Source organism: Elaeis guineensis, chromosome 4, assembly GCF_000442705.2.
Source record: "Elaeis guineensis isolate ETL-2024a chromosome 4, EG11, whole genome shotgun sequence".
Lineage (NCBI taxonomy): Eukaryota > Viridiplantae > Streptophyta > Magnoliopsida > Arecales > Arecaceae > Elaeis > Elaeis guineensis.
Window position 1 is genome coordinate 40,275,156 of NC_025996.2, and position 12,888 is coordinate 40,288,043.

The window sequence follows — 12,888 nt, forward strand, 5'->3', positions numbered from 1 at the left end:
CAATTTAATTTTGCTAGTGTTAGTGAAAAGATTATTGCCATGTTATCCCTTTCTTTAAATCATGCTAGTGAAGACCGTAAACATCTATTTAATTATATAGAATTAGCAAAATTTAATAGTTTATATTACAAACAAAATCAGATGCACGTAAACATAGCTGCCTCAAAATTGATGTATAGATACAATGATGTCCTAATGACCATTAATGCACAAAAAATAAACTTAGCTTTTTATCATATGAGGGTATGAAGTGCTTTGTGTATATATTGGTGCGGATGAAACTTAGTTACACATGTTGTGAATCCGTTCCTCTTTACTGACCATGCACCGTCTACGTCTGATGTGAAACCTTAGACGGAGGAAAAATTGTTTCTGTTCATGGCCCATGGAGGCCACTTTTGTTTTGAGAAACCTGGATGATAATTTTAGTAAAGTTGTTGATTCTAAAATCAAAACTTCCATAATTTTATGAAACTAGCTATTAGGGAAAGACTTCCTATTGATTTTCATAAATCTAAGTGTCGCGGCTTCAAGTTCAAGGCTCGACAAATAAGGTATTGCCCATTCTGGCCCATGGGCCTCACAGTTTTATCCTTCAAAAGATGTTTCATATAGAAAATATGGTCCTTCCCTATATAAGTTAGAGCCTTCTTGACTTACAATACAACATAGTCCTTCAGTCAAGAAAAAATTTATGTATGAACAGGAGATGTCCTCTTTTTTATTTTTACCACAGCTTGTTTATGGGCGGAAGGAGCCCCATAGTTGCAAGGGTGATCCCTTTTTTAGACAATAGCCAAGAGTTCATGACGCAGACGTGAGGTATTGTTCACTCTGGCCCATAAGCCTTATGATTTTGCCCTTCAAAATGCATCTCATGGTTTTGTCCTTAACTCACAACTAATGTGGGACAAAAAATACCCTCTCTTCTACACTATCATATTGGGTATCTTAGAAAACGAGAAAAAAAAAAAGGATTGGAGAGACATGGGATTCCACTTTTTTCTCAAATGGGCCTTCAGGTCTTATTAACTGGGCTTTCAATGGACCCTCCCAAGTCTTACCTTACATCAGTTTCTCTCACCAAATAACAGATCTTCTAAAATGCATATTAGTAAAAACTTTTTCTATAAGATTATGATTTTCCATATATAGATTCTATGAAACAAATAACTGAATAGCACCTGATGGAAAAAAAAAAGGAGCTTGCTAATTTACAAGGAATGATTATGGCAAGCTACTTCCTCCATCTACATAAAAATGAGAACAAGATACTAGAAAGAACTTAAGCAGCTTAAGATATTGCTTGAAAGGGACCCAAAGAAACAAGTCTCAACAAGCTAGGCTGGCCTAACCCACCCAAAGAGCTCGACTGAAAAAATCTCTAAGCTTGGACTAGTCCTCTTTTATTCAGTTCAGGCCAATCTTTTGGTCCAAGATGGTTTCATTTCCAAGCAGGGCCGGTGTACACCTTTCTCAAATTGTCAAAAAGCCATAGCCAGCAATCCAATTCTTAAGATACGTAGGCTGATTATAGAGAAGGAATTCAGATAGCAGACTAGATCATGTGATAATATTAGATGAGATCTTTTTGTTGGAGAGGTTTTTTTTCATGCAGTCAATCTTTGACATCTCTTGTTGTTTCTTTGGATCATGTAAGAATTTGCAGTGCCCTGTTTTATGCCCTTGTTGATGTGGCAACACTTGGTTGCATAGAAGATGAGATTATTCAATACGGCTTTTAGAATTTTGAGAAGTGCTTATAATCGCATGCTATCATGTTAGTGCTTAGACTCATCCAAAGCGTTAGTACAACCAACAACAAATTCTTGAGTCATGTGCATGTTTGACATGGCAGAGGACAATCATAGGTCGCAAAATCTATGCAAGTTCGAGTGGAGGAAACCTTGGATTTTCACTATGCACACGGTTCCAATCTTCCATGCTTAATAATTAAGTTGCATTTTTTTTTTTTGTTTCAATGCCAAAGGAGGTGATGCTGGTGATGTGGATAATTTGAAGCATGCAGTCTTATTCTTGGACAATTTGGACGTACTCCGCAAGATTACCTCCAACTTTACAATCTTTTTGCTCAAATTCGCCGTGCATTTGTTTGAAAACTCATGTTTGCTGATCAAATACCGACCTCATGTCAAGGACACGAACACGGAGAATTGTTGGTGACATGGGAATTAATGGGGAAAGAAGATGATTAATGTCAATATATATCTGGGATCTTAAACAAGGAAATGCAAACCATACGATGACTGGCCTAACATTAACATTCTCTACACTCTCAGAAGGAGAACCCTTTCAAGTTTGATTCACCTTCTCTAGATAACAATTATGGAAGAAACTTCTGGAAACAGAATGGTAATATTACCCCTCGTGATCCACAAATTTGATATAGAGTCAGTTTCACCTGGTGATTCTATGATGAAGTTGATAAGAACTAAATATGCCAGTGGACCATACCAGAAAATTTGTGCTGTTAGAACGATATTTCCCATTGAACACAAGTTCCGCAAGTTCGTTTCATTTAATACAAATTGCAAGACAAATGTACATAAAGACCTGAATGGAATTTGTCAGTGACAAGGCACTGTGAAGTTTGAAGTGTGGACTACTTTGCAAGTCTTTTAGGTTGCACATGGAGTAGTTATTCCAGCCCATTCAAAGCCAGAGACAAGTTTGGAACCATACCACATGCAGATGACTATATGGCTAACCGTGAGCAATGAAGTAACAAATGGTAAACATGATCACGTCCAAATCATTGAGGAGAAGAGCAGAGAGTTGTTACCGATAAAATAGCAGGAAGAGATTGCATAAAGTCACTTACATGTTCACTAGAATATGGTCTCATGGCTCATCAGAATTTTAAATGAATTCTACAAGCTCAAGATTTCCAGGCAGTGATCATTGGTTGCTGGCCGGAGCAAACTATTCTCAACATTTACCTACTACTCTCTGAAGTACCCGCTTGATCATTCCTGGCGATGCTACAACTGAACCCCTAAACTGCAGTCAAGTTCCAAAGCAACAAAGCTAGTTAGTAGATGATAGAGAGAGAGAGGGAGAGAGAGAGAGAGGGAGAGAGAGAGAGAGCAATCCACAAGAATTATGATCAAGTGATCCAAACCTTTGCTTTTATTGTCACTGCAAGATTGTCATCAACAGTGGATGACTGCACAGAGAAAGGATCTAAATGGAGGTTGCTTGTCGCATCAACTATCTCAAGAAGCAAACACTCCCTCCATGGACAGTGCATCTCTATGAGAACCTCTTTCTCGATCACAGTAACCTTAACGTCAGCTGGACCATCCTTTGGCAGGACCCAATGATGTTCGACCTCTGCTTCATCCATATCACAAGCCTTCCTCTTGTTTACACTAGGCTTTCTGCCATTTGCAATCTCCTTGTTGCCATAATTGTCAGATGTCCTCTCTGATACATCAGGATGCTTCCTTGTTCCTCTAGCTTCAAACTCACCTAACTCTCTGCGAGATTCCAATTCCTCAACTTTTCTCTGAAGCTCTTTCAGATACTCTATCGTGTCACCAAGGATGGATGCTTTGTCAACCTGAGAGAAACAGTAGTCCTATGAAGAATTACAGTGATTCAACACTGCTTTCTTTAAGAAAAAAGATTTAACATTAAGATAGAAGTCTAATAGACACAAAAAAGAATGACCATCAGACAAATGGTTCCAAATTTCTCAAATAAATAAAAAAAGTTAAAAGAGAGAAAATAGATGACCAATAGTTCCAGTAAATAAAACATAACAGAACTCAGGGGTTCTTAACAATCTTTCTGAAATTCTGATACATATTAAAGTAAGAGGCTGTCACATTTCCTAAACTCAGGCCTAGAAATATGGCGAGCTATGCTAACAACTACCAAAAATTTTTCAAGTTACCGTCAATAATTAATTTTTCAAACAAGATTCTCCTTAATCTTCATACAAATGATGTGACAATGATTTTCATTTTGAAATCACACATAGTGACACACAATTGTTAGACTAACATAACATGTAATATATATTCTATGGAAGTACGTAATTCTCATTGCCATTTCCAATGGAAAACTTAAAACAACCCTTCCCAGATTCTCCAACGAAATGATTTTATGAGGCTGTGATTTTACATCAGCCAGCCATGAAAAAGATTGCAATGGCGCTGAGAGCTTAAAAGTACTGCAATTCCAGTTACCTTGCTAAGAGAAGGAACAAGTGATCTGAGAACAAGGAACTTCTCATTTAGCTTTTCTCTTCTCCTTCGCTCTGACAACACATGACTTGCATTGGCATCATCTCCTTCTACTTTCCAAACTTTGTTCCGAAGCCCATTTTCTTCTTGGGTTTTTAGTGGCTGGCCACCATGCATCCATGCAGTATCAACCAAAATCTTCTTCACCAGCTTCTGTGAAATGGTGGAGTGTGGTTTTGGAACGTTCATACTTCGCTTCCAAACCACAAAACTGGATTCATGAGAACCACAAGGAAAGCATTGTATTGATGCCAGCTGATTGGAGTTCCTTAGAATGGCAGCAATTGTCTTTGTATAGTGTGACTTCTCACCCTGAAGATCCAGTGAGATCAGCTTTGTAAAATCTCCATCTTGAAGGCTATCAAGGACATGATTCTTTATTCGCTCACCCATTGGAAAAGAAAGGACCCTTTGAGGATTCGCAAAGGACTGTGATATACAGTCGCTTGAATTTAAAGAACCATGTAAACCATTGCTGAACTCATCATCCATCAACTGCCCATTGTGTACTTGAGATGCACCATTCAGCCCCTCAATTCTAAAAGAATCATTAGCTTGCTGATTGGGACAACACTCATTTGAACTGTCATGAGGAGAATCTATGTCCGGTTCTTCACAGATATTTGCCTGCAATTCCTCGACCTGATCCTGGATTAGCTCATTTTCTCTGTCAGAGGCATAAGAATGACTACCAAAAGGGAAAGCCGTGGGGCCACCCTCCAAAGGGGCCTGACCATCAGCCACTAAGTTGTGTTCATCCAAAATCATCGTATCAACGATTTCACGTTCAAGATCAGGGCACAAGATATCTTCATCCTTTTCAGCCAATGGAGGACTGGATACAGACTGCTCAGAGCAAACAGGGATGGGCAACTCCCAGAATGAAGTAGTGACTTGCTGTATGAGAGTCGAATCCTCCAAAACCTTAAATGATTCAAAGAAGATTCACAACTCTTTAACATAATAAATGGTTTGATTTATATCCATGCATATGAATCATAATGAACTTACCGATTCAGTTGTACCCAGCTCTAGCACACCATCCATGAAGGGAATGCACACCACAGTCTGCAATTTAAGATGCAGAGTGGTAATAAACATGAATTCTATAGAATTTTAAAGTACCATTTTCCCTCATCATACAAAGAAGATTTTGAGATTCAAGATAAATTTGGCAATGGCAAAAGTTCGTAATTATCAAAAGAAATAATAAATATTAGATTAGTTTAATGTTGAATTTAAAGTATTTCATCAAAGGGGCAGCTCCTGGGCTATTCCATGATATTTTGTTTTCTGATATCTTTGGCTGTGTTCGTTCTAGATTTGTATGAATGCTTCGCTTTATCAAGAAAAAAAGGAAACTATAATATGCACTCATCCAACTAGTCATGATCAAACTGAGAAAAAAGAATCTTTGACTGACTCAATAAATTCTGTATGTGTCCAATGAAGGCATGTACATGTTATCTTGATTTGGAAGAGGGGGGTGAAGAAAAATATAGTCCATCATCCAAAAAAATTGAATGGCTAGTCTTGATTCAGTCCACATAGGAAACAAAAGGATTGGTTGTGTCCATTTTGGGAAATCTTGTTGTCCCCTTCTTTTGGCGATTATCTATTTTCATTTTGTTACTTATATCCATAATGTATACTTGAACAATTAAATCTGCTATATATAACAGTGCATAAAAAAATTCTCATTATAGAAACGTAGTGCACAATGAATTTAGGATATCAATATTTTGTTGTCTTCAAGTTTATCCATCCTTTCTTTCCTCAGAAACATGATGGCACAAACCTTCTACTTAGCTTCTATAAAAATTTAGAAATCACTTAGATGTGATATGATGCTCCTTGTGTAAACCAGAAGAAAGCCAGTGAGAAGAATTTTAAAATATGTTGTCCTGATTACTCTCGGTGGAGAGCTTGATTAGGAGTACTGCTACCCCTCCTCACTCCACTCCCCGTTCAGCCACCTGATTCTCTGTTGAAGCCGGATTGTTATGGTACACAGGGACATGGAAACATTTGGTGGTGGCACCATGTACCATAAAGCCAATCACCTACATCCACATAGGACTCGTGCACTGAGCAGGGACTGGAGCATGGAAGTATAGCATTTTTCCTTGAGCATTGTACTTATAACAATTCTGTTACAAAAAAGATACAAATTGAATACATGATAATGATGAAAATTCTGAACCAAAACTCAGAATAAATGAACTGCAGCTATCTATAAATTGATGAGATCAGATCTGGGTTTGAAAGTTAGAAGCTTGTTATTGTTTGATACTTTGATTTGACCAAACATGCCATCTCCAAGTAAAAAAATGATGTTTTACAGTGAGCTTGTGAGGGAGAGATTCAAATTGATTCAATTCCTGTCAGCACAATATCAGCAATATGAGCTTGAGTGGATATACAATGAATAATGAGAAGTTGTTCTTTATATACAATGAATAATGAGCAGCTTGTTCTTTGTCCCTTACCTAACAAATAAGTAGGTAATAAAGAAAATAATTATGACATAAATGGAACATTGATGCGGCAAAAATATATTTATAGGGATGGTAAGGTATCAAGGCTTGCTATTTCAAAGTAAAATTAGTAGCAGAATGAGTTACATTAAGAGCTGTCCTTAGAATATTATAGACATATCATGGTTTCTAGAACAACAGAAAATGACCATACCTGGATAGATGCACTCTGAGATGATGTGTGATGCAAACCCATCCAACGAACAGAAATTCACGTGTTGGTTGGGAGAGTAAGAGAATCAGCTCATATGTTAGTATTGACATAATAACAGCACTAAGACATCTGTAGAAGAAAAATAATCAAAGAATCCAACCTTCGCTAAAAGAGAGCGTGAGAAAATTTTACTATCTGCAAATTGAGCATTGCTCAACCAGATATCCTGATTGCTTGCAAAGGCTTTACCTGGCAAACTGGTCAGCAAATGAAAGAGAATAAATACTAACTTGAAAGGAAAACTTTGCTCAGATCAACAAGGAAGCATGGCAACAAGCAAGTGAAAACAGTTTCAGAGGATTCAAAAAATGGAGGCAAATATCATGTTGAAATTTTCATAGGTAGAACATTTCAGAGGATAAAAATAGCAACAACAGCAGCAGCATATTGTGCATCAAGTTATAAATGACTCAGAAGATAGTTTGACAAAATGGTGTAAGGAAAAAAAATATAAGCCTTCTAAAGTGAGAGGGGAGGGAGAGAGAGAGAGTGCATGAAAGATAGAGCTCAAATACTATTGATGCAAAATAGTACATGATAAGAAATCTATTTTTGAATCAATATCATTAATATGATAAACAATATGAAAATTGTCGCGAAATCAAAAATAAGATGTTTCATAGGTTAATGAACTTTGGATGCTTTAAATGGAAAAAAAGGTGATTTAATTTTGATCCATCTATGTTATAGGATGTGTAGATAATGAATAATCTATATGCTCCATCACATATTTTGCTCTTGGTTCTACAGCTATGCTTCATTTTGTACCTGCCCAATGCATAAGTAACATCCAAAACAATTGATTGTTGGTCCAAAGGGTATCGAGATCACTATGGATCTACAAAAGATAGACAATCATGTATTTTGCACCAATAGAAAGAGGAAATGAGGACTGTTTATGTTCAACCACATGGCAACTTGCAAAAATACTACATACAAGGGCTTCAAAATTTGAGCCATTTGAGTTTATATTCTTATAAATATGTGCTGCCAATTCGGTTATACCATTGGCTTCTTCTCTCTGTACATGCTTCAACAAAACATGTTCCAAGAGTTTCTCACATTCATGACAGTGTTCGACAATTATCATGATCCTTGAAGGATTGGATCTCTTATGCTAAAGTTTTCTGATTAAGCACCTTCAATTAGCTTGGTAGCACTGACTTTGAAGTTTGGGGAATGGCTTGACGCATAGCCCAGGTTGGTGAACCAGCCCTTAGGAGAGTATAGCCAAGATGACGCCACTAGGAGGAGCAACTTATACGGGGTCATGTAATACTACGTGAAATGATTAGCATCTTAATCAGCCATCGCAAATGAGAATGGATGTGGTCTCAACAATGAATCTATTATGATCTTTTTCTATTTTGAACAGCAAATGTTTCAGATGAATATATGATCAAACCACAGCCCAAAATGATCATGCTGTCAAAGGAAGAATTATGGGCCAAACTCAGATATAACTGGCAAAACTATGTATTATTCAATATTTCTTCAACGAACTGGAAAACCTCTACCAGTTAGATTGAAATCAGTGAAAAATGAAGGAAAAAATGACTTCAAGCATGATGATGAGAAAAGTTAGATTGAGGCTTTCAGAGGAAAAGTACCCTTGGCCTGGACTGAATGTGAAAGACATGCAAACCAGGTAATACCACTCTGTGTCTGTCAGATCTTCAGGTGATAGTGAGGCAAAAGGCCTTTTGGACTGCTGATTGCTGTCTCCTGCAGAAAGAGACTCGTACAGCTCTCTCAGTTGCTCACTTCTCTGTAGACCCATTTGATCAGCTTTAAACTCCGTTGGTTGAGTAGTCTTCCTTGTCTTTATATCACCATTATAGTACCCATCACTCCATGCTAAGACCCTACAAACCAACAAGATAAAGGAGATATAAAAATTAAAGACAACTTGAATCCATGTTTCAAAAAAAAAAAAAAGAAATGGTAATCCTATGAAAATGGCACCTTCATGGCACAGAGCATATGTCAAAAACATAAATAAAATACATGATCAAGATATAGAGATAACTCTACATGAAACAAAACCACAAGACAGAGATCTATCATGCTAATGCTAATAATCAAAAGCAGTATCATAGAAGGAGAACTATGGCATAGGCTTACTTATTTCTTGCATGTCAACTTGACTTACATGATCAAGATACAGAGACATCTCCATGTGAAACAAAGCCACAAGAAAGAGACCTATCAACTAATGCTGATAATCAAAAGAAGTATGCTACAAGGAGAAATATAGCATAGACTTATTCCTAGCATGTCAGCAGGACTACATTGTAAAAACTTCGTTTGATGCTCATTTAGAGACATCTGATGAATTCAGTCTATCTTAAGTGATAAGCATTAATATGGAGATGAGGCAGTGTACTTGGAAGTAAATAGGTAGAGAAATACACCATCTAGCTAATGCTTGTTATCAAAAAGCAGTATCCTACAAGGAGAAATGTAGCATACAATTCCTTGTTCCTTGAATGTCAGCAGGAATATATCAAAAAGTTATGTCTCGTGCCCATTTAAAGTCAGCCGATGAATTGGTTCTATCTAAAGTGATGAGTATTTCTTGGAAGATAAAGCAGTCTATTTGGAAATAAGCACATAAAGAATTTTACTACGTACAAACTCCTCAATCTTGATACTGGGTACACATCGTTATCTTACCAGCTTGGCACTATATGGTATGCACCCTATATCGACATAGCTCTCTAAACATTTTTTTCAATTTTTATCTTGGTACTCCTGGGTACAGATCGATATGCTTCAGCATGGATTGGCATGCACCTCAGTATGTCTCCGTATAGGTCAGTACACATCAATACAAGGTGGTACACCTTGATACAAGGTGGTATGAGGCTTGTACTAACTCTAAGTTGAGTTTCATATCGGTTTCCTCCCGATATGATATGTCTTGCATGGGATGATACAGGGTGGTAGACAGACCATGATTGTATACAAAGCGCTGCTTTTGCATGTTTCCATGGAAAGTCTTTAACATGATGGAATTTCAGCTTGATTCATGTAACAAAATGTCAGATATAACAAGAAAGAAACATTATATGCTCATCCATATTCAGAGTCCAATGGCTCCTTAGATGACAAGCTAAGAATTGTATAATTCTACAAGGAAGAAAAGTCATTATTTGATATGTGGGCTGTGAAAGAATTCACATTCCACTAGCAGTCAAACATGATCATCATATATGAAAATCAGTGTCCCTGTAACATGCATATCTTTAAAAAATAGTAGGCATTTTTTGTGTCAATGGAATCAAATTTATCTACATGTTGAGGTCAGCAATGGAACTGTGGATGGGCACTCTAGGGAGGTTAACTCGCACATCTACACCATTGCTTCAAGGATGTGGTAAAAATCAACTTTGTATTCTGTCATATATATAATAACACCTGGCATTACATATAAAGAAAGATAGTTGGTTTAGATTGTTCTAGCTACAAAATGTAAAATATTGATCCTGTTAGAAACTATGCAGTTCCCAGTCAAATACATATAACAAAAACAGAAAGCTAGAAAACAGTCTAAGAGCCAATGTAGACACAATGGAACTTTCACATTCTTTGGTATATGCAACCTGATCATGAGTTAAGTATACATATTGGTCTTCCATCATAAGAAGTTATGTATCTTGGCATATTCAGCAAAGATATTTTCAAAGACTTGACATGAAAACTTCCAGAACAAGGTTAGAATAAATATAGCATAGTTGAAACATTATCTAAATTTAGAATGCGATGAAAATATTTTATAATTACAACCAGATAGCTAGTATAATAGCATTGGATATATTTGCTGTTAGGGGTTGCACTCTAAAGTTTGAACAACAAAAGTAGGGAAAGATACACGAGGATAGGATTCCAACAATCCAGGCACAGTGTCAGAAAGTAGAATGCCTTTAAAGCAAACATCTAAGACATGCCTTGCTTGAAGAATTTTCCAGGTTGACACAAAATATGAAGCAGGAAGGATCATGTGTTCGCTTGTTCAGGGACAGTTTTACATCATTTATGATATTTTTTTCTTAAAAGGGACATTCTAACAGACAGTTAATAGCCTATTTCATCCTTGCTTCACGATCGCACCTTGCACATCCTACAAAGCTTTTCTAAAATTCATGTTTGGCAAATCAAAACTAATTTAAACAATAATATCTTCATCAGATTCTATTATAATGCTCATGGACAGCACATTTAATATAGATCTATCATAACAATCATAACCATGGCAGAAACAAAATGGTAGCCAGGCAGTCCAAGCATCATCCACTGACACACTCCAGCATCATAAAGGCAATGAGCTAAACAAATGCAGAGTAAATGAGATGGGACCACTTCTATGGAGACATCTCTTTTCAGCAATATCTCCTCAAAACCAACTTATCTTCGTACCACAAAAAGAAAAATATGAATATGTGTATGAAAAATAATGGGACCATCTTTGGTCCATAAACTGCTGCATAAATGCCTGAGAGATGAGAATTTTAATCTTAATGTATCTTAACTTGGATAGATACAACCATACAGTAAAAGAAAGTGATGAGCTTAAAAACTAGAAAAACAACATACTTAGCCACAAAAAAAAAAAAAAAAAAAAAAAAAGAAAAGGAAACTTTGAGCTTGAATCTTTCCCATACCCTTGTTGCCTTGCTGAGATGGACCAAAAGATTGCATAACTCCACTGGATGTTCCTAACAGCAGCAGCAAGTTGCTTCCGCAGGTGTTTCTCCGGCAGCTCTTCCGGGTTTTGGGCGCCTGCTGCCATTGCTAGACACATAGCCTAGATCCCTACTCAGAACTCACAACTATCACCCTCTCTAACCTTATTGCACCAGTACTAAAAGCATTCCAAATTTCTAATGAGAGGACCTGAGAATTTTCATTCTTATGACTACTATTCTGGTAGAAGAAGGGAAGCTAAGCCCTCCATAGATGACTTATGGGCACCGTTCTTTTCAGCAGAGAAGGGGAAGAAGATCTCTTGTATGGGCTTTTTGATTCTATTTCTTTGTCCAGGTAGAAGCTAAGAAACCTTTTGGGCTGAGGAAGTACTGACAAGTCTCAGACTACAGAGTCCAGTGAAAAAGGTAGATGCCGGGTGAGGTTATTGCAGAGATACAATTGTTGTGAAAAATCTAGATCATAGAGAACGCTGGGTGCTTTTTGTTTCTGGCAAAAGAGAGAGAAAAAGGGGAGAACTTACATGAGTCTTTCCTTCCAGGAATATTAAGAACACACTCTTCTCTATCTCATTAAATAGCCTAGCTCAGAGATTTGAATACAAAAAAGAAAAAAACTATAGACAAGAAAATTAGAGTGTGAACATAAAATAGTCTAGTACGAAGACTAAAGGGAAAAAAGAAACAATAGAGGAAGAAGTTCCTGAACTTGGGTTGGAGGTTGGAACACCACCACTGGCAGAAGGATAAACTAGTTGGTTTTAAAGAGCAATCAGAGGACTCAATGTTGGACTGACTTGGCACTCTTGCTTGTAAAACTGGAAAACTTCACCAACCAATCCCTCCCTTTTTCTCTCCCTCTCTTTCTCTCTCCACCCCCCCCCCAAGACCAAAAGGAGGAATCAAGTTTCATGTCATGACTTTCATCACATGCAAGCATTTAGGAAGTAAAGAACAACAATTCAGTAAAATCCGAGCAAACAGACAAGATGTTCAAGTCATACCATTCAAAGATCTTGTCTGAGACAGGACAAGGTAATTCATTAGTGACGTCATGGACATGTGACCAAAAGCAGCAAATAAAACAGGAATGTTGCCATAAATAAAAAAGACGAAAAAAAGAAAATTGGGAATTCTCTTCCTCTGCCTCTCTCTTTTCA

General features: G+C 37.1%; 1 protein-coding gene across 1 annotated transcript; it reads right to left on the reverse strand.

The window, feature by feature from the left end:
• Positions 1–2,776: 2,776 nt before the first annotated feature.
• LOC105042879 (transcription factor GLABRA 3) lies at positions 2,777–12,571 on the reverse strand. The gene is made up of 8 exons (XM_073256400.1): positions 11,687–12,571; positions 8,633–8,887; positions 7,123–7,219; positions 6,963–6,977; positions 5,283–5,339; positions 4,215–5,195; positions 3,143–3,583; positions 2,777–3,021 (listed from the first exon to the last, which is right to left on the reverse strand). The coding sequence occupies exons 1-8, from the start codon at positions 11,824–11,826 to the stop codon at positions 2,950–2,952; spliced, it is 2,058 nt and encodes a 685-aa protein (XP_073112501.1). The 5' UTR covers positions 11,827–12,571; the 3' UTR covers positions 2,777–2,949.
• Between the last annotated feature and the right edge of the window lie 317 nt (positions 12,572–12,888).